Here is a 21172-nt window from a genome sequence, read left to right on the forward strand (position 1 = left end):
TGGACAACACGAACACCGGCGTTCGTGTTGTCCACTTCTCTACTCTTGTGTCCTGTCTACACACCTCACTTCTTTTTTGCATAGTGGGAAAACAACACACTGAAACAATGACACGAACCTCCACAAGCAGAAATGTGAGCCAGAAGTGGGGTGCCTGGCCATGGCACAGTAATACAGTCAAACCCCGTTACAACGAACACCACATTAACGAACATTTCAGATTAACGAACTTTTAAGAAATCCCGTGCCGACTGCTTATAGTTTCAATGTAAAAATATTTCACTACTACGAACTTCAGAATAACGAACATTTCAGAATAACGATCGTTATTTAATTTCCGTGTCATCTTAACAACACCTCAGTACTACGAACTCATATCCCGAAATGCGAGGATTCTTAGATTTCAGTGTATCCGTCACGGCAGTCGGAGCTCTAAGCTAGCAGACGACGCAGCGCGAAGAGCGGGCCGCCTTGCAACTTGCTTCCCGCAAAAACCTGAGATGGCGCGGAAGGAGAAAGATGCGGGCGGAGACTTTTTTTTTTTCCTTCTCCGTTGTGGAGGCAACGACGCACCAGGTTTTGTGAGTGGAGAGGCGGGGAGCGAGACAGCATGGGCTCGTAAAACCTGAGACGGTGCGGCAGAAGAAAAAAAAAGTTGTAATTACCGCTGAAGTGGGCCTTTCCTTTTTTTCCTGTTGCGGAGGTGACGACGCATCACGTTTTTCTTGCTTGTTTTCTCAGTTCGCGTCACGGAGGAAGGAAACTAAGGAGAGGCCCTGACGTCACTCTTTGTGAAGCAAAAGTGAAGCCGGAAGTTGGCGTTGCTCATGGCGATGCTCCACCTTTTGTGCCACCCTCCTCTCTTGTTTACATCTTTCGCGAAACCACGCCGCGCTGCGCGCGGTTTCGCGCGCGGAGCGCTCGCGCTCGCGCAACATCCGGCAGAGCACGGTGCAGGTAACACAGCGCAACAAGACACGGTGACTAACGCAAACCCGCCCACACAGCGCCTTTGCCACGGCACGAAACCTACCAGAGCAACACGTGTGAGCGCTCAAACAACGCCGCCATTGTGGCCCAAAAGGCGTGGCCATACAGCAAAAAAAAAAATAAAAAAGCAGCAAAAAAATGAGAACCTACACGTCATTTCCACCACATTTTTCTCCTAGCGCGCGGAGGGGGTAGGGCCTCTCCTTAGTTTCCTTCCTCCGTGGTTCGCGTGCTGTCACCCGTATCGGGCCTGTCCATCTTGTTTTTCTTCTGGTTATATTATTGTGCTAGAAGTGCGTGCCGGCGAAGAAGCGAAAGCAGTTTTCTTTGGGCGAGAGAGTAGAGATTCTTCGCAAGATAGAAGACGGGAAGAAACAATCCGTCGTGGCTAAAGAACGTGGAGTGGCGCGGTCGACGATCGCCACGATTCTCAAAGATAAGGAGAAAATTTTTAAGCACCAGCAAGACTCTTGCTGCACGTTACGGCAGCGCCCGAAGACCACGACGAGTCCGTGTCGGCCACAGATGCGTTGGACTGCTTGGGAAAACTCCGCATATTTATAGCCAAAAGCGGCACAGCGACCAAAGGCGTGCATAAGAATGCGGACGGTCTGGAATCGTTCGTGCTGCAGAGTCTGTGCTGCACCCATCAGAAAACGATCACGGACTATTTCAAATAAATGTGCCTTGCCTGACGATCACGTGTGCATTGTGTGAGAAACGAGTTCAAGGAGGTACCGTTTCAAAGGTAGGACGTTTGCGTTACTGAAATGCTATTGTCATGGCTAATTTTTGGGCTTTCACTATAACGACCTTTCAGAATAACGAACATTTTCCCGCGGTCCCCTGAAGTTCGTTGTACCGAGATTTCACTGTAGAGCCATGGAGGTGCAGCCAGGTTATTCAACTTTTTCTGAGGGGGTGTTGACAGCTTTGCACTGTTTGAAATTTGATATCGGCAGTGGCCGTTGTTTTTGTTCAATGTAGACATAATTTTTTATATATATTTTTGTTATAACTTTTTGGGGATTCAGAAATTGTTTGATATAAGGGGTAATTTTGATGTGAATGCGTTCGAGATAGTCGGGGTGAACTGTATGCGAGTACGTGTGCATCACACGTCCTTGGTTGGGGTTATAATCACAATGCAATCCACGTCCATTATAACGCATCCACATACAGCATACTTAGGGATTTAACAGACCATATTTCTCACTTAGTTTGGTCTGCGTATATTATTACTGCAAAAAAATTTCGCTGATAATGGGCCCAGCTATAATGGATTATTTTCTACAATGGATAAAATTGTGTGCAAAATTTGTCTAGATGAGGCACGTACAATGCACTTTACTGAGGCAATGTGTGCGTGAGGCAGTGCACTGGCACACAACTGTTTTCCAGTCATTTGCAAAACATGCAGAAATACACTTTCTCTTAAGGAACCAACGCCTCACCTTTTAACGGCAACTGTTCGGTTCAACGACGCAAGCAGGTGCCAAGGTTACCACTAGGCCTAGCCCGCTTCGCTTCGAAGCCATAGGATATGGTGCTTCAAAAACAACTGCTTATGGTCGCAAAAGGAAAGTGCATCATTTTGAGAACATGTTTCCTTCCCTTCTCATCATATGAATTCACACAAAACGAAAGTAAGCTGGTTCTTGCGTTTCTAGGCTGTAAAGCATGTGATGCGGTTGAGCCATTTCACAGTGCAACGGCATCCATGTACAGTCTCAGAGTTAAACTTAGCCCTTTGACTTCCAGATTTTTTTTCTGTCTACCCCTCAGTCCTTGTCGAGTTTTTGTCACGTGTTGTTTACTGAACCAATAAATCTGGTTCTCCTTCATTGACACTTTCTTGTATTTCAGTATTTTTAAACAGTTAATAAATTTCTCTGTCATAGTCCAGATGAACAAAGCTACCAAACTGGCCATGGACATGGCTAGCTTTCTGATCCTTGGCCGCTGCTGCTTTTTTTTGTGTGTGTGTGTGTTGGTTCAATGAACCTTTCATGCTTTATAGAAGCTGATTCTTCCTCACTGTTTTCTTCCAAATCAGAATTCATCAACACATCATAAATCCCTTCATCTGTCAAAGTGCAGAAGGACTTGCCACACATGGTTCACCATAGCTGCCCTGCTGAAGCCATGGTCACTGAACCATGCCAACAGAACACTGAAAAATTTGCTCCACCTGCTATCAGAAATCTTAACCCTTTCAGGGTCAATAACCTAATTATACAGCGCCACGAACAAGTCCAAAATGGTCGATGCCATATATTTACGACACCATCTGTACACTTGAAAAGTGTGCCACTTTCCTAACTTTTTCTTTCCTGGCATGTGCTGTCATTATGCGGGAATACAAGAATTTTTTTCTCGAGCTTCCTTCTCTCGGTTTTCATTGCATGGTTTGTTTGCTCCGGCGCGACTATATACTACAGCTCGCGCAGTGGTGTGCGCGTCTGTGGGCGGTGGTTTGGGTTTGGGAAACCGCAGGCGGTTTTGGTTTCTTGCGCTCACAAAACTGATGGCTATCTCATTTCCAATCGCCCAAAGGCCTGTTACTCGCCAATCGCCTGTTACTCGCCCCTTATTGCTCACAGGGGTGTGCATATGGGAAGGATGCCGCTGTGCACGCGTTTCCTTTTTGGTGGGGAGGTGGGGGGAGACTCGTGAAAACTAATCGCCTCTGGTTGATGATAAGATTATATTTAGCGGAAGTTTGTCGCACATTTTGCTTTTTTGACGGGCACACAAACACTGTTTCTTGAGTGCGCTCACCTACACAGTTCGATTGCGCTATGGACGTAAATATTTGTGTAAGAGAAGGGACATTTGAGACTTGCGAAATATTCTCGTGTGCGTATTTTCCAAGCCTTGAACTATCGTATTTACTCTCTTAATGATCGCACTCACGTAATGATCACACCCCGAACTTGTCGCAGCGATATGTCGTGTGCCAAGTCCTCCTAATGATGATCGCGCTTACCATCTGTCAAATGCTACGCGAACGACTCTTGAAGACATACCAAGCATTCTGCATGCACCCGACATTCTTAAGCAGATGTCCGATTTCATTCCTTTCATCACTTTCTGCACTTCCATGAAAAAAAAAAAGTGACAACCAAACTTGCGTCGGCTTTATTATTTGTAGGCTTCATGATGGTTTTGGTCAACAACAACAACATAAAAGGCACCTTTCGAGTCTTCTCATCTGCACTCGTGGGCACGCAACAAATCGCGAGCGGCAACGATAGTGGCCACATTTACACTGATACGTTAGCAGTGTACCCTATTAATACGCCGACGCTTGTAACGCAGCTAAGATATTCGCCCACCCTTAGCGGAAACGTGCCGTATTAGGATAGCAGTGAAGACAAATGCCGCAGTTTCCACAGCATGCCTGCCATGGGTTTCTGTCACTGGCAGCTAAGCGCGCCCATCTCTGTTTCTGCCCTCTCAAAGTGGACATGGCTACGTTATTGTCACAATCTTGCCGATATTAACGATATTATTCATTACTGATACGGAAGAAACTGTTTCAGTGCGCGTAATGTACCCACGAGAAGAAAAATAATCGCATTCAGCGCATTCGGCTTGCTCCTCCGGCCGCCATTTTTGTTTTGGTGTCCCACACTGACAGCGGCAGCCACCTGCTTGTTGACCCATTGTCATCCCGCAGCAAATGCGGGATGAAAAAAGAAAATTTTTCTTTTCGCTGGTAATTTAACTCGCGCAATGATCGCACCCCTAAATTTGCATAAATTTTTTTACAAAAAAGTGCTATCATTATGCGAGTACTATATACGGTATGTGTATAACAATGTATGAAATTTTCAATTCTTCTAAGTATATTTCCTTCTTTATGGTTGTTATTTATGAATAAACAGTACATATATACCAACGCAAAATATTTTTTTCTCACTTTACGGTCACCCTAGAAAAATTACAGTAAATTGTTTTTGAAATAGGTCCCTCTGAAGAATTTAAATGTGCAATAAAGAAAATCGACCCTGAAAGGGTGAAGTTAAAAATTTCGTGTTTCCATAGATGGAAGAACAGGTACACAATGTTCTTTTTTTGTACGAGGTTCTTCTAGAGAGGCAGGGAGTGCACTGAAAACACAATACGAATGTACTTGGAAGTGGCAATCATTGCGTAAGGGTGAGTGCCAGAGTTATCTTGGGGAGTGGCAGTGAAAGGGTCATTGTTAGGGTTGTGCGAATAGTGATTTTTGAGACCGAATCGAATATGAATCAAATAGTGCCAGAAGCAAATCGAATCGAATATCGAATTCTTTTCAAATATTTTTCAAATAAGAATTAGCTGTTATCACAATAAAATATGATGTTCACATCCCAATATACAAGTTCGTAAGTTTTTGTCATTATATAGTACGTTATGAAGTGTTTTTTCTTAAAAGCACAAATGGAGAATTAGGAGCAAACAAGTTTCTTCGCATGTACAGGGCTCTTAAATGAGTGCAAATTATCGCTACTTGAGTGGCGTAGCCTGCTCCAATAGGGAAGTTCTCTTGTTTTATGTCTGTACTATGCTCACAGGGGTGAAAATTTACCATATTTTTGTGTGTTTATTTGGGTGCAGTTGACGTGAAATATTCAAAAAGTATTCAAAATATATTCACATTTACGAATAGTGACTATTCGATTCATTATTTGAAAGTTTCGAATATTTGCACACCCCTACCTCATACCACAACTCCCATTTGCACAAGACCTTCGACAGTGGTCATCACTTGACATGAAAGATAAAATTAAGACATCACTTTATTCTGTCAGCTACTGTGTGCTATCTAAAAAAAAAAAAAAAAAGCTGTAGTCAGTGTTTGCGTTGACTGCAGTGGTGGTGATGTTCAGGCCCACCAGCAGGGCAGGCGGCTGCCTGCAATGGCAGCAATATTACTTGGACCCATTTTTTCACTGTCAGGAAAATCTTGCCGTTGAGCAGTAAACTGCCCTTTGTCAGCAGCCAGTGCCCAGGAAACAGTGGATAGCAAGACACTGCGTGGCTGGCGTGTGTACCATTATCGTAAATTAATTTTTTTTACTCACTGTCTTCTTTGTTTTTTTCTGTTGCCTCCGGGTGTCAAGATAGTTTTCATGAATACAATTACGCTGCTGCCAAAAATTTATGCCAGCGATGAAGTAGAATATACAGTAAAAGCTCGTTAATTCGAACCGCAAGGGGAAGTCGCTTCAGTTCGAATTAACGAAAGTTCGAACTAACGAAAGTGAAGGAGAGCAACAGTACACTGCGATTTGGAAGCAGTAGGGCATGTCAGAAATTTGGCGAGTCAGAAAGTGATGGCGTGTGCCGCGGGCACACGCCATCTTCAAGTCGAAGCTCTGGGTCCGACTGTGCCACACCACCGATGTCCAGCGAAACGAACGTTAGCCGAGGCTTAACACCATCATAATGAATCGCGATGGCCAATACCTCCTAAACTGAAAACAGAGGTGCACAACTGATGAAGACTGCCGAGACAAAGACGCTGAACATGTGAAGGTGGCGAAGGTCCTCATTCGTTGGTTCTTGATTGCAAGCGCAGCTGCGACGTACTTGATTCGCTGTGTTTTGGCGCTTGCCGTGCCATCGCCGCACAACATTAGCAGCTGTACAAGATTTGCTAAGCCTCCGAGATTCGCAACGGGCAAGAAGTCTCGGAGGTTACGTAGAACGTAGAGGCGGCAGCCGCCGCTGCCTTCTGGCTGACCCCGCGTCGGTTAGATTTTTTTCCGATTTTGCCTTCTCTCGCCGTTCTCTCCGTTTCGGAGGCAATACAGCCTTGTGTGTAGGCACTAGGCGCGTTTCTCTGGCCGTGTGCCAGGCGAGCGTAGTTCGAATTATCCGTGAGGGAACCTTCTCGCGTTCGAATTAACGGACTTTTTTATACATAGACTTCTGTGGAGCTTGGCAGGACCAAATCATATAGTTCGAATTATCCATAAGTTCGAATTATTGAAGTTCGAATTAACGAGCTTTCACTGTACTTGGTCATGCAATATTAGCTCTGTGTTTGTCTGGTTAAAGGGACACTAAAGGCAAATATTAAGTTAAAGGGACACTAAAGTGAAAAATGATTTCTTCTGCATCAGTAAATTACCTTTCTACAACACCAAAAACACCACTCTTACTACGCTAAGACGTATGGTAAGCCAGAAAAAGCGCAAGAATGAAAGACGGGTGGCGACGCCTACTTGAGTTCCCGCACCTAGTGGCTGTGACGTCTTGGATTCTGATGGCGTCTTCTAGCGCCTACTAATTATATATAGTGGTACAGGTTGACTACATTGTGTTCTAAAGGAACCAAATATTCAACATGGCAAGTTTCGGGAGCCTTTACTTGGCCAACGCGGCCCAAATGCGAAAACATACTTTGGAATCCTTGACGTCACGCTGATGTACCGGCGCTGGGGTATCGGCGCAAAATTCAAATACTGATACTTGGACCTTCATTTTCTCATCTAGTAATCAAAGTATTTTTTTGAAATGACTGCCTGCAGGGTTCTCAAACAATGCTTCATTAGTCTAAACTGATTTATTGTTTAGCTTTAGTGTCCCTTTAAGCTAAAGTGAAAGATGAGTGCTTGAGAACCTCTAAGGAGTCAATATTATCACAAACAGAGCCTTAATGATTGAGAAATTGAGGTAAATGCAGGGACATGGTTAGAGACTCCCCCGGGACATTCAAGTACTTGCCCGATGATGAAAGCTCTCCTCAGTTAATTTCTGTCACTAGTACTCAACCACTCGTTGCAAAAAACATCCTTGTTTTGTATTATACAATGAAATAAAATGGTACTCATCCAGTTCTATTTCATTTTTAGAAAAAAGAACTCATTGAAATTACCCTTGACAACTATGCAGACGGTCAAAAGGCTTAGTTTTTGCTCAACTCCGCGCTGCCCATGCTTTTGCATTTCAGTAGTTTAGTTATCGCGTAGTGCTGCACTGGATTTGCCGGCTCACGAAACTCGCACAAACTGCAAGTAGCAGAGAATTCAACTTCCATGTGGTGTTTCGGGATGCCCAAACGGTCTATGCCACTTGACCAAAAAGCAGCTGCAGTGGCGAATCCACCCGTCTTGGCTCGGTACTGCGATGCGTCGGGTGCCCTTTTGCTCACCGAGGGCAGCAAAGGGTCGGGATGGTGTATGCAACGTCACCACTCCCCCAGTTGGGTGGCAGGAGATTTGAATTTCGAAAAAGGTATTCGGACCCTTCAGATGCAATTTTATCGTAAACTAAGTCTTTTCTTGGCACGAAACAAGCGTTGCGAGGTTTCTGGAATGGTATTTAAGCAGTACATGTCGGCTCAGCATTTGCCTTTAGTGTCCTTTTTAAGCTCTGTGTCACCAGGCAGTGCCACCATTCTGGTCATTTGCGTTTACACCACCGCTCACCCATCAATCCGCCCGATCGGCCTGTATGTACTGAAATATTGGACCTCTAAATCTCTCTTAGTTTATGCTGGGCTGTGCAAAATCAGTTTGTGGCTTTATTGGCTTTATGCCCACACACAAGCTTATGCCGTTCTATCCAGCAAGCACACATAATCTTGGTAGGCGTTTGAGGTAATTGCTGGCCGATCGTTCGCAGACTCAAACTCCGCTTCATGTATATGGCCATCAATCCAGCCCATGCACGTAATCTTGCACCAATTCGCCAATGTGGTCTACTGGTAAAAACGTTTCAAGGGCAAACTTCCTGCAATAGCTTGCCACCGGCCACACCTGCCGGCTAGGCCTAACTAGCACTGCTTTTTTGGAGTCTGCAACCAAAATCGCAGTTTGGTCAGGTTTGGTGCCAAGTACAAGATCTGGTGACGCCATTGTCCACAGGACTAGTGCCATGTAGTAGTGGCTTGCAGAAATTAAAGTATACATTTTACGCTTAGCGAAATTTTTTTACGAAATTCCGCATTCCAAAGTGAAGGTGCAGGTCTTACACAAGCAAGGCCTTACATGACTGATTAGGCCTTAGCCGACCGATTTTTCGAACTACAAAACTTCGGACTTGATGGATATTCCGGACTTCATAAATGTCCTATCAGGGTTTCCATAGAGCTAACGCATTTTCGCGACTGATTTTTCGAATGACGTCAAGCCAGAAGTTCGATTTTCCTGACAAAATTTGCCGCGACAAACCAGCGCTATGGGTCAGGGAGGACGCTATTTTGAATCTTGAGCCACCTGACTAGCTTCAGATCGTCCGCGAAGTGGCTTGGATTGGTATAGTAATTTTATTAGCAAGTATAGGAGGCGTCCAAATTCACGCGGCAACGGTGGCGCCTATTGTAAGAAACATCGACCTTAAAGGCCATGCTTTTGCCTGTAGCCTGCGGCGGAAGCGATTTTGAGAGCTGGAAACCGGTCATGCGCAGCCAGTTTTGGACACCACCTATGAACTCCAGGTGATGCTCACGATAACCATCATCAGAATCGGTTTTACCTCAGTGTTGTAGGTGGTGTCGCGCTTGTTTTCGTCTAGCAGTGATCCGCCGGCTTTTATCCAGTACAGTGCAATTTAATTCATCGCCTGCCATCACTAGCCGCTGTACAGCATATCATCACTATTTTAGTGTGTTGCGGCCGTTCATTCAGAGCAACGCCAACGTGTTTTCGACGCCATGGCCCCTGCTTTTCACCCGTCTCCACTGAATGTGTCGAGGAAGCTTGGAAAATATTCTACAATGACGCTGGACACGAAGGCCACCATCATCAGGCTGTTCGAGTAAGGATGGACCCAAGTCGACGTCGCGAAGGAGTTTAATATCTCCGAACAGACCTCGTCTGATTACATGAAAAGCAAAGAAAAGATTTGTCTGCAGTCGACCAGTTGCACTGCAAAATTACAAAAAATGACCGGAAAGGACAAGATACAAAGCCTGAAGAGGCCCTGCAGCTGTGATTGGAAGGAGTCCTAGCAGAGAACCTCCCCGTTTCTGGCAACATGCTCAAGCAGAAAGCCGAGATGCTCACTTTAAAAATTGGCATTGAGGACTTCAAGTTCACCGATGGCTGGATCCGTGGGTTTAAGAATAGGCACGGAGTCTCTTTCAAGAAAGTTTGTGGGGAGAGGGGTGCCGTGGATCAATCTACTGTAACGGATTACAAGACGTGCAAGTTAAAGGCTCTGCTATAAGAGTATGCTCCTGCAGACATTTTTAATTGTGACGAGACAGGTCTGTTCTTCAAAATGCTGCTGGACCGTTCATTTTCCTTTACTAATGAGGCCTGTACTGGTGGGAAGCATAGTAAGGAGAGGGTAACTGTCATGGTCAGGGCTATTGCGGTTGGCACAGAGAAGCTGCCCCCTCTAGTGATAGGCAAGGCGAAAAACCTGCATTGCTTTAAGGGTGCGAAGAACCTGCCTGTCTGGTACAGCAGCAATGCAAAGGCCTGGATTACACAAAGCTTGTTCAAAGATAATGTCCACCGTCTGGACCGGATGTTTGAGTCCCAGAAGAGGCAAGTGGTAATAGTCAAAGACAACTGCGTGGCGCACGGCACCATAAACAACCTACAAGCTGTTCATCTTGAATTCTTGCTGCCGAATTCAACGAGTATGCTCCAGCCAATAGACCAAGGGTTCATTAAAAACCTCAAGACGTACTCTGTTTAACTGTTCTCAGCATGCGGCATGCTAGCGGATGCCTGGAAGGCTGTTCAGGCTTCTACGATTGCAAATTGCTTTAGGCATGCTGGATTTTGTAACTCTGAAAAGCCCGTGACCGAAGAGGCAAACAACACCGCTGAAGAGATCAACACTGGCGAGCCGCTGATTGCCGACTTGTGCAGCAGTGGGATGGACCTTACCGCTGCTGTTACTTTTCACAAGTTTGCCACGACCAATAACAACATAGAATTGTGGGTGGAGCTTATGGACGGCGAGATCATGCGCCAGGTGACCACACCGCCACAAAGCGACTCGGACTCCGACGATGACACCTTTGGCCGCCCACAACCGTCAACGCTCTCATATTGTTGTCTAGTGTGTATGACGAGAACATGACGCTTGTACAGATGCAAGCAGATGTCATTACAAAAAGCAGGAATTTAAAACAAGGGACTATCTACGACTTTTTCAGTCCAGTTTAGCACGAATAAAGTTGAGTGTTGCAACTCGCGGATTTTTCGGACTGTTCTTTTATTCTGACTATTTTTCGGTCCCCTCCAGGTCCGGAAAATCGGTCGGCTACTGTATTCATATACAATTCACATTACAAAATTTTTATATATTTTGCGCATCCTTAGTTATGCATTCGTATAGTACTCAATACCATATCTTCCTGTTATTCAAGCACTACAGTCGACTTCCGTTAATTCAACCCTGATGGCACCGACAAAATTGATTGAATTATCCAGCAGGTTAAATCAAACAAGATGCGGAAAAAATGTCAAGACACACTGCTGATTTAGTTAGCAGGATTTGTTCCAGTTTAGCACACCTCCGAATCAAATGCGCGGCAACTTTCTGTGTATAGATACATAGAAAGTAGAAACTAAAAAGTAGAAAACTAGCATAAAAATGACTTAAAGATCCTAACCAAAATAGAAATGTAATTCACACTCAGTTTTTTAGAATGGCAACCGGTTTCCTAAAGTTGGCTTTGCCACATAGTTTTTAAAGTCGGCTTTGCCGCAATACAGTCATGTTATGAGCATATGAATGCCGCAAAAGTGGTTTTGGTTTCGTACTAAATTGCACTGCGCAGGCAATTTATGGCCCACTTTAGAAACTAAAGGCACCTGTTAGAATTAGTTAGAATCAAGTAAATACCGTGATCAGACATTGTGAGGCACAGTTATTGCTTAGAAAATGTTTGTACGGCAGGCAGAAAATAGGCATTTTTGACAGTAGATGACGTGTGTTCAAAGCATTCTTGTCCCCTAATCTCTGCTGAGACAGTCGCTGCCACTGAAGGGTTGTTATTGGGGTCACCACATGGGTCAGGCAGGTGCGTGCAGACTGGTCAATTTAGAATTATCCGGTGAATGCCCACTCTAGGATTGACATAACGAACGCTTAGGCCGATAGAAATGCATGGGTGCCGGCTGGGACCTTTGGTCTGGATCAAATTAATCGGAGTCGATTTAATGGAAGTCTAATGTGTGTTTTGCTTCTCAAGACTGCTCACACCGCCCCCTTTTCCTGTGAAACGCCTCTAGAGCCTAAAGGGATAATACACTATGACTAAATTTTAATTTTGAATAACTGGTATTGATAAATTTGTAATAATGAAAGCTTTATATTTTAGCACCTATAAGTAAAGTTGCTGCTAAGCAGTTCATTTTAATTGATGATGAGCTTAATACACCAATAAGTGTTTGTATTTGCACAGTGTATTGAGGAAAGAAAATTATACGGTTGGGCCTATTCACAAAGCAGATAGAAGCAAACACTTCAAGCAAAAAGTGATGTTTATTTGTAGTTTATTACTATTGTCTTCCACTGTGCATTTGTCCTTGCAAGACTAAGCAAAATGGGTCTCAATGCAGGGACAGGCTGGCCCAGAGCAACTTGAAGAAGCAATGGACCAAGATGGCAGTGGGGAAGCAGCACCAAACCTACCACCACCAGAGCCTGAGGTGTCGCCCATCACAACAGCCTGGACCTTTGTGGCAACCTTCTTCACCTCGCTTATCCCAGAACAGCCGCCACCGGTCAACGCCAACTGAAGTTCCTCCTCTGTCGGCATTTTTTTTTTTTTTCGATGTTCGATAGAGACTTTTGAATGTTTATAGAGATGGAAAAAAATGCATGGCACAAGGAGCTGTATGAATGAAGCATGTGGCCAAGACAGAGTCTTGTGCTTGCCATCTATCTCTTATAAGCTCAGAGCTTCCCTGAGGAATGTACCATTAGTAACATTTTAAAAAAACAAAGGCAAGCTGGTGGTGTGTACCACATATCAGGCATACAGTAAGAGGCCATGTTTAAATATCCCTGTTCAGTCTTTTTTCCAAGAGCCACTCCTATACTTTCAATGTTTCTGTCCTGCTAAGTCTAACCTGAGGATAACCCTCTTGGCAGATTATTTGGAGTTTTTTTTTGTGTGTGTGTGTGTGTGTGTGCGTGTGCGTGTGTGTGTGTGTGTCTATGTGTATGTGCAATATTAATACAACAGGGCCCTATTTCTGAGTATGAGCAAGTGTACAGTGTAATATAGTAGAATCTCGGTGATATAATCTCCGTTTCAAGGTGATACGAATTTGTAAAATTTCCCTGGTTTTACTGCATTTTGTGCAATGCTCAAAATCTCGGGCGATACGAACACTTCTCAATGCCACTCCAGATGAAAACCCACAAGCTGCAACTGCTTGCAGTAATATGGCGGGAGGGCCATGACAACAGAAAAATGTTTTTGCAGTTAAGCAGGCAAGCTGCGTTGTCTGCCCCTCCCTTCATTGGTGTAGGAAAGGGCTTCTGGTTACTTGATTGTGGTGCTGCTCATTGATGCTTTCACTGCACAGCCTGACTATCAGGCATTCAAGCTTCATGAATGAGCTCTATTGAATTAGCTACGAGTTGTGAGCTAGAAAGTTGGCTCATATATCTGTTTACTCGTGCATTTGCAACAGTTACCTCCTGTGCCTCCATGCTGAGGCAATTGACAACAGAGGCACACTGCTCTAAGCCTCAACATGCAGTAGCCAAAGTAAGAAAACAGCTCCAGCTTTTAACGGATGGCATGTTGCAAGGAGCAGTGTGTGAGCAGATGTTTACTCTTTCAAAACATTAAGCAAAATATTGTGCAGTCAGAAAAGCTTCAGAGGAATCGGCAGTTGTGAACTAGAAAATGGGCTGAACGTGTCCGTCCAGAGTACTTTTAAGGATTGCAGGATTTTCTTTCAGCTGGGGGAGTTGATGCGTCGTCCGTTATTGTCAGGTGACTGTATACACTCAATTCTGCATATACTTCTAACTTTCTGACTACTGCTCCCGGTCAAACCTCGTTAATTAAGGTTTCACGGTACCGAAAAAAAGTCCGAATTAACCGAATGTCGAATTATTGAGGGTATCAAGAAAACAAACGTTTACTACGTTAACACACTTTTATTTACCAAATAAATTGGCAAATCCCATTTCTATTTTGCACAAAAGCAGTGCGGAAGCTGCCATTCTCGTCATCTCGTGGCTGATTAGCACTCGCAACGCCGAAGGCCTCGTAACTTCGTTCACAGTACGGTCACGGCGCGCGTCTTCAGACACGCTTTTCACTACTGCTCGCGCATCCCGATTATTCCTTCGCCAGATCACAGCCCATCACGATGTAGGTGGTGCTCTTCATACTCCACAGCTGTGCACTGAGTAAAAATTAAACTATGCTGCAACTGCTGTGGTCGAAACTGCAACCGCTATTTTCGCGATCATGGATGGCGACTACGCAGTCATGAAGGCATGCGGCTTTGCGCAGCAGTAAATGCAAGAATAAAGGCTTCAAAGGCACAAACAGGCACGAAGCGTGCTGTCATTGCTGTGATTCACGTACGATTTCCACTGATGACTTAAGTGGTGTGAACTTCGCTGCTTCAATTCAATCGACGCTAACGCCATTTTTGCTCTTTTGCGTTGCAAATTTTCAGCGCTCGCCGAGCTCCGAGAGTTATCCAAATTGAACAATGTACAGCCGTATATGTCCGAATTAACAAGTTTCATTGCATTAAATAATGCAGATGCCTGCCGGGACCAAAGAACAAGTCTGAATTATGCAATTTTCCAAATTAACAAGTGTCGAATTAATAAGGTTTTACTGTAATTGAGTTAAATGAAGCCAAGTTGCTGGAATATGGAATTTTTTAGGTTCATTTGTGTTGCTACGCAGAAGAGTGAAGAAACAGCATGCATAAGCAGTAATCGCCAAACTGAATTTTCGCAGCATGACCTACTCTTGATGATGCGCCCTTAGTGGTCCGCGATACATCTCAGATCATTCATCTGGCAAATGTCACATGCCCAACTACAGTCGACTTCCATAACTCGACCTTGATGGGACCAACAGAATTGATCTAATAATCTGGCAAGTTGACAAATTCAAGTGAAACTAGGCAGAAGAAAATTCCCAAATGCACTGCTGCTTTATGTACCTCTGAATCTAATCTAATTATGCACTTCTGAATCTAATCCACGCCCAGTGTTTAGAAGTTCAAGGTAGGAAACAATGTACATCCAAATCTAACACTCACCTAACTTTAATATTTAAAAAAAATGTAGTATGCCCCCAATTCTGGCAGTGATAAAAATATGAAATGTGCAGTGTTTATCTTCACAGAATGCAAATGTCATCATCAGCCTAATTTAATGTCTACTGCAGGACGAAGGACTCCTTGCAATCTCCAATTACCCCTGTCCTGTGCCAACCGATTCCAACTTGCACCTGCAAATTTCTTAATTTCATTACCCCACCTAGATTTCTGCCATCCTCAACTGCGCTTCCCTTTTCTTGGCACCCATTCTGTAACTCTAATGGTCCACCGGTTATCAGTCCTACACATTACATGGCCTGCCCCGCTCCATTTTCTTCTCTTAATGTCAATTAGAATGTCGGCTATCCCTGTTTGATCTCTGATTCACACCACTGTCTTCCTCTCTTTTAACATTACCTTAACATTTTTCGTTCCATCACTCTTTGCGCGGTCCTTAACTTGTTTTTGAGCTTCTTTCGCAACGTCCAAGTTCGCGCCCCATATGTTAGCACTGTGAGAATGCAGTGATTGTACACCTTTCTTTTCAATGATAGTAGTAAGCTTCCAATCAGGATCTGGCAATGCCTGCCGTATGCACTCCAATCCATTTTTATTCTTCTGTAAATTTCTTTCTCATGATTAGGGTCCTCTGCAAGTAATTGACTCAAACGTACTCCTTCATAAACTCTAAGAGTCTGACTGGCAATCCTGAATTCTTGTTCCCTTGCCAGGCTATTGAACATTATCTTCGTCTTCAGCATGTTAAGGTTCAACCCTACTCTTTCACTTTCTCTGTTAAGGTCTTCAATTGTAATTCGACCCCAGTGTTGTTGAACAGGACGATGACATCTGCAAACCAAAGGTTACCGAGATATTCGCCATTGATCCTCACTCCTATGCCTTCCCAGTTTAATAGTTTAGTACTTCTTCCAAGCATGCAGTGAATAGCATTGGAGAGATTGTGTCTCCTTGCCTGACCCACTTCTTGATAAGTAACATTTTACTTTTCTTGTGGAGAACCAAGGTAGCTGAATCTCTGTAGATACTATTTTTCAAGATACTCGTGTATGCCTCCTGTACTCATTGATTACGTGATGCCTCTGTTGTGACTGCTGGTACCTCTACTGAATCAAATGCCTTTTTATAATCTAGGAAAGCCATATAGAGAGGCTGATTGTACTCTGCGAATTTCTCAATTCCCTGATGCGATTCATTGTAGAATATCCCTTCCTGAAGCCAACCTGTTCTCTTGGTTGACTGAAGTCAAATGTTGCCCTTATTCTATTGGAAATTACCTTGAGGAATATTTTATGCAATACTGAAAGCAAGCTAATGGGCCTATAATTTTTCAATTCTTTAACCTCTCCCTTCCTGTGGATTAGTATAATATTAGCATTCTTCCGGTTGTCTGGTACACTTAAAGACATGAGGCATTGCATATAAAGAGTTGCAGGCTTTTCCAGCATGATATCTCCTCCATCTTTGATTAAATCGACTGTTATTCCATCTTCTGCCACTTTTCCCTAGGTCATGTCTTGCAAAGCCCTTCTAACTTCATCGCTAGTTGTAAAAGGAGCCTCTGTATTCTGTTCATTACTACTTGAATGAAGATAGCCTGGCTGCTTTGGATCTGTACAAGTCAGTAAAGAATTCTTCCGCTGCTTTTACGATATCTTCTAAGTTGCTGATGATATTACCCTGCTTATCTTTCAGTGCATACATCTTGGCTTGTCCTGTGCCAAGTTTTCTTCTCATTGATTTCTGCTGCATCCATTTTTTGCTGCTTCCTCAATCTTTCTCACATTATAATTTCGAATATCCCTTACTTTCTCGTTGTTGATCAGTTTTGTATTCAATAATATTTTCACGTAATGTTCATTGTCATCACTCTCGCACAGCTTTTCATCACTACAGGCCACAGATTCTCCATGCAGTACGCTGCATTTGATATTGTCAATTTCTTGAATGACTCCATAACTATCGCAAAAGGGATCATGGCCCATGCCTAGACTAACCACTTCACCAGATTGTCATGCAATGCAAGACACCGATACAATGAAATCATATGGTGTGGCTCGGTTGCCACTAGCTTAGCGTCTAAAATAACTTTTCTTTTGAATGAGCTCTTGTAATGAAAGCAGTACATTGTTGTCTTGCCGTTACAAACCTACTAGAAAACTTGTTCTGTCGCCATCTTTAATGACTCTGACCCTGACAAGCAGGCTGTTGCCAACACCGTGACTGCGGTTTAAGTTTCATATTTGATTGTAGCAGAAATTTTCAGACCCTTGGAAAAAAACTACATGTTTGGATTGGGTAAAAATGGTTATCATTTATTGTGAGCTGCCGTCTTGCATTTGAAACTCTGTGAAAGCAGGCCAAAAACCGGCATTTTCGACGAGAAATAGCATGTCTGGTGATGCTGTATCCATTGTCCTCTAGAGCTGCCAGGGCAGACGCTGCAGCCATTTGGGTCACAGTTTGGATAACTGTGGGGTCAGTCAAGTCGAATTAGCCAATAAGGGCTAATGCTACAAAAATAACTGATTTCTTGGCCCATATAGAGGTATGGATGCCAAGCAGGACCTTCAATCTCAATCGAATTAACCAAAAAATCAAATTAGCTGTAGTCTAACTGATGAAAGTCTGCTGTATATCAAAATACCAATGCGACATTGAAAAAAACAGTGCTAGATTGAGGAAAACTTGGAGCTTTCCATGCTGATGAAATGAAGGGGAAATTTTTGTTTGTTGTGAGGCCCTGCGAGATTTGTATTATCGAGATTCTACTGCACGTAGCTGTAGATTTTCAAGTTGGAAATTGTAATATATGTTGAAGGTCGCATGTTTTTATTTGTACTCTCAAGGATGTATAATTTCAACAAATGGGACAGTTGAAAAGAGTCAAAACAACCATCATGGGCCAGTGCTTGTCTCTTTTCATGTATGTTATATTCTTGAGATTATGTTCTGCAGTTAGTGAGCTGGAAGTTACCCTTACAGGAAGTGCTAGTTATATAGCATATATTTTTCTTTTCAGCCTGTACAAAACATATGTAGCTTATGTGCTACATGTTGGACAACCACTTTTAGTACAATGCCAGTTTGATAGTGGGCACATTCTCTTTTAAAGCATGTCGCTATGCTGCTGGCCTAGCAGACATAACATTGTTCATCTCCAAGAGATGACCTTGTCAACAAAGGCTTTACACCTCTGCTAAGCTGCCGACAAATGTACAGCTTCTCTAGGGCATTGTAATATACAGCGTTGTATATAAGGAATGACTGAGGACAAAAGTGGACGGTGTGATCGAAGCAATTGCACAAAGATGCCATTTACTGTCCGCATTTCATACTAAAAAGATAAAAGGGGATTTTTTTTTTTTGTCTTTTATCTGCTACTGATAACCCATCTCCTGCAAGTTGAAGGTTTACACTGTTGCCTTTAAAAGGGTGTGATAGTTCAGCAAATGTCAGCGCACATTGTTTACTTGTATGCACCCAAGTTTGTCCAAAGTTAACATTGTATAACATGCAGTCCCAGCTTAGATGCTAGTTTTTAAAGGCAGCTGGAAGCACAGGTGCACATTTCTTTTTTCATGAAACAAATCTAGTGCCATTGTTTGTTATTTGTCACCATGCTGGAGCAAGGACTTTACTTGGATAAGTGGGGCATTGAGAAATTTCGCACCACCAAGGCAGTTAATTTTAGTGGAGCAGCTATGTTTAGTTCCCATTGAAAGGAGGATTTGCTATAGCCAGTAGGTGTGCAAAGCCCATGTGATAACTGTATAGCATTTGTTCTTCATCGTGGATGCTTAGAGGAAAAGTTATACCAAGTGTGTAAAAACAAATAACTTGTCTTTGAGGTCCCTTTTTTGTCCTTTTTTCATCTTTTTTTTTTCTTCCACATTGGTGTTGGAATATTGTCTAGTCTGGAGAGGCATTAAATTTATATATGAACGGGAAGGAAAGGCGTGGCATTGGGGTGCAGAACTGTTAGCGTTCCTGTATATGACCCTATAGTGAGCAAAGTTGCATGTCTTCCTTCCATATGCCATTTGCCGAGCACCGTAATATAATGTATAATATTACTGTTAAGCGGGAAAGCCTATAGCCACAACACTATGCTGCGCTCAATTTAATGCTGCTGACAGCACCTGCTCTTTTGGTTTGCTGTTTCTAATTTGAGCTGCTCCTGCAAAGTATTTAAGTGTTTGTATTATTCATAAAATCATTACCACTCCTATGCTATGTCAAACCAGAGCTTCTCTCTAGCACTGCATCTCTATTGGGCACATTCCTATTTCTCTTGGGTGTACACACCATTTGTGTTGAAATTTAGCCCAGAAACAACGATTTGGAACATCTGTCCAATATATTTTTTGTGATGGCATTTGTGTGGCTTGTTCGGAACTAGCAGGAATACACACTGAACAGCAAGGCCTAAGCAAGCAGGAAAAGGCACTACCTCATCCGTGGAATGCAAATGCAGCTGTGTAGCACATTTTGTACATCCCATGCTGCTAAAATGCAGTTTTCAAAGTAGCAAAGTATATGTTTATGATAAATGAGTGCTAGCTGTGTGTTATTAAAAGAGTAGTAGCAAATAAATTGCAAATTCTTGTGGTAGTCTTCAAGTATGGCTTCTAGAAGAACGGCTACTTGCTTTCCCACACAGCAATGGATATTACGATGACTGGCTTTCATGCAACTGTGCTCCTAACAGGGAGCATAGATGGGAACTTAAAAAATTATTTCTGCTGTACCTGTTCAACATAAGGACATCATCCTTTCCTCTACACGCAATGTGCACACTCCAAAGCTTACTACTCCTATATACTTTTTGGCTTTTTTACCTAGTTTTTTGCAGCTAGTGCATTGGCTGGCACAAGTGCTTCTGCTGTGTAGGATTTGCTGCACATTACCCAAAGAATGTGATTTTTTTTATGTACATAATGCTAGTCCCTTGTTTGCTTTTCTTTTTTACTGTGTAATAAAAATGTTTCCACAGTGACTGTTTTTATTGTGCGAATTGTTTAACCTGATAGATGCCCTCTGACATTTCAAGATCTTGCATTTTATTCTGGAGTCGTGTTGAGCATTTAGTAGGCTTACTATCTCAAGTTTGTTGGCAGAAATTTATGCAGATTTTGTCTCAATTAATTTGGACATTAAACATCAAACCTTCAAAATGATCTGCAGCCTTGTACTGCCTGTAGTATATTGCAATAAAATTTCATTTCATTTGAACTATGTGTTAGTGATTTAATGGAACAGAAAATGTGATATTGCCGAGACGTCGCTTTAGATAAAAATTTGCAGAGCAGCAGAAATACTGCGAAGTATATGGTGGGACACAATTTATAGCAGCAGTGCTGTATAATTGATTCTGGGAATTCTCCTCATAGTCTGAGATGTGTAAACAAAACCAAAACAACCATTTTTGTGCACATTACTGTTATGGTGTTATGCTAAACTGCCAGCTTCACCTGCACCTGCAAATTCAGGAAACCGAAAGTGCTTGGCGAGAAAGAGACTTGAAAATGGAAATATCTGGTTGGGTCTTGAAGATTCACATTGTTTTCTGCGATTAGCTGCTACGTTTGTATCCAAAGACACCCATGTGCTTAGTCGTGATCTAAATTATTCTGGAGTCTCCCACTACGGCGTGCCTCATAATCAAATCATAGTTTTGGCACATAAAACCTGATCTAAAAAAACTATTTGTATAGTGGCATGCAGAAAAAGCGAAGGCTGAAATTTAGACCAATGTACAGTCAACCACAAAATTTTACAGAACATGAAATCGGAAAAAGCTGAATATCTGCATAGCCTCGCAATGCAGCCTAGTATTCACACTTACAGCCTCTACAAGTATGTGTGAACAACATTGTTATGTTTGGTTTTACTGCCTACTGTTACAGGCTTCTTGGAAATTGAACATTTTCGGAGAGCCCGTGGTCCGTAAA

The 21172-nt window shown here is 43.0% G+C and overlaps 1 protein-coding gene and 1 pseudogene across 1 annotated transcript in view; both read left to right on the forward strand.

Annotated features, from left to right (window-relative positions):
• The window catches only part of Herp (Homocysteine-induced endoplasmic reticulum protein), a 59205-nt gene extending 46387 nt beyond the window's left edge, over nt 1-12818 (forward strand). Inside the window, exon 10 of the mRNA XM_065444131.1 lies at nt 12513-12818. Coding sequence (XP_065300203.1) covers nt 12513-12692 — 180 coding nt within the window. The 3' untranslated portion in view covers nt 12693-12818. The remainder of the gene's footprint in view (nt 1-12512) is intronic.
• LOC139054918 (tigger transposable element-derived protein 4-like) lies at nt 9964-11111 on the forward strand (annotated as a pseudogene).
• Nucleotides 12819-21172: the final 8354 nt, after the last annotated feature.

This window comes from Dermacentor albipictus, chromosome 1, assembly GCF_038994185.2.
Source record: "Dermacentor albipictus isolate Rhodes 1998 colony chromosome 1, USDA_Dalb.pri_finalv2, whole genome shotgun sequence".
In the NCBI taxonomy this organism is placed as follows: domain Eukaryota; kingdom Metazoa; phylum Arthropoda; class Arachnida; order Ixodida; family Ixodidae; genus Dermacentor; species Dermacentor albipictus.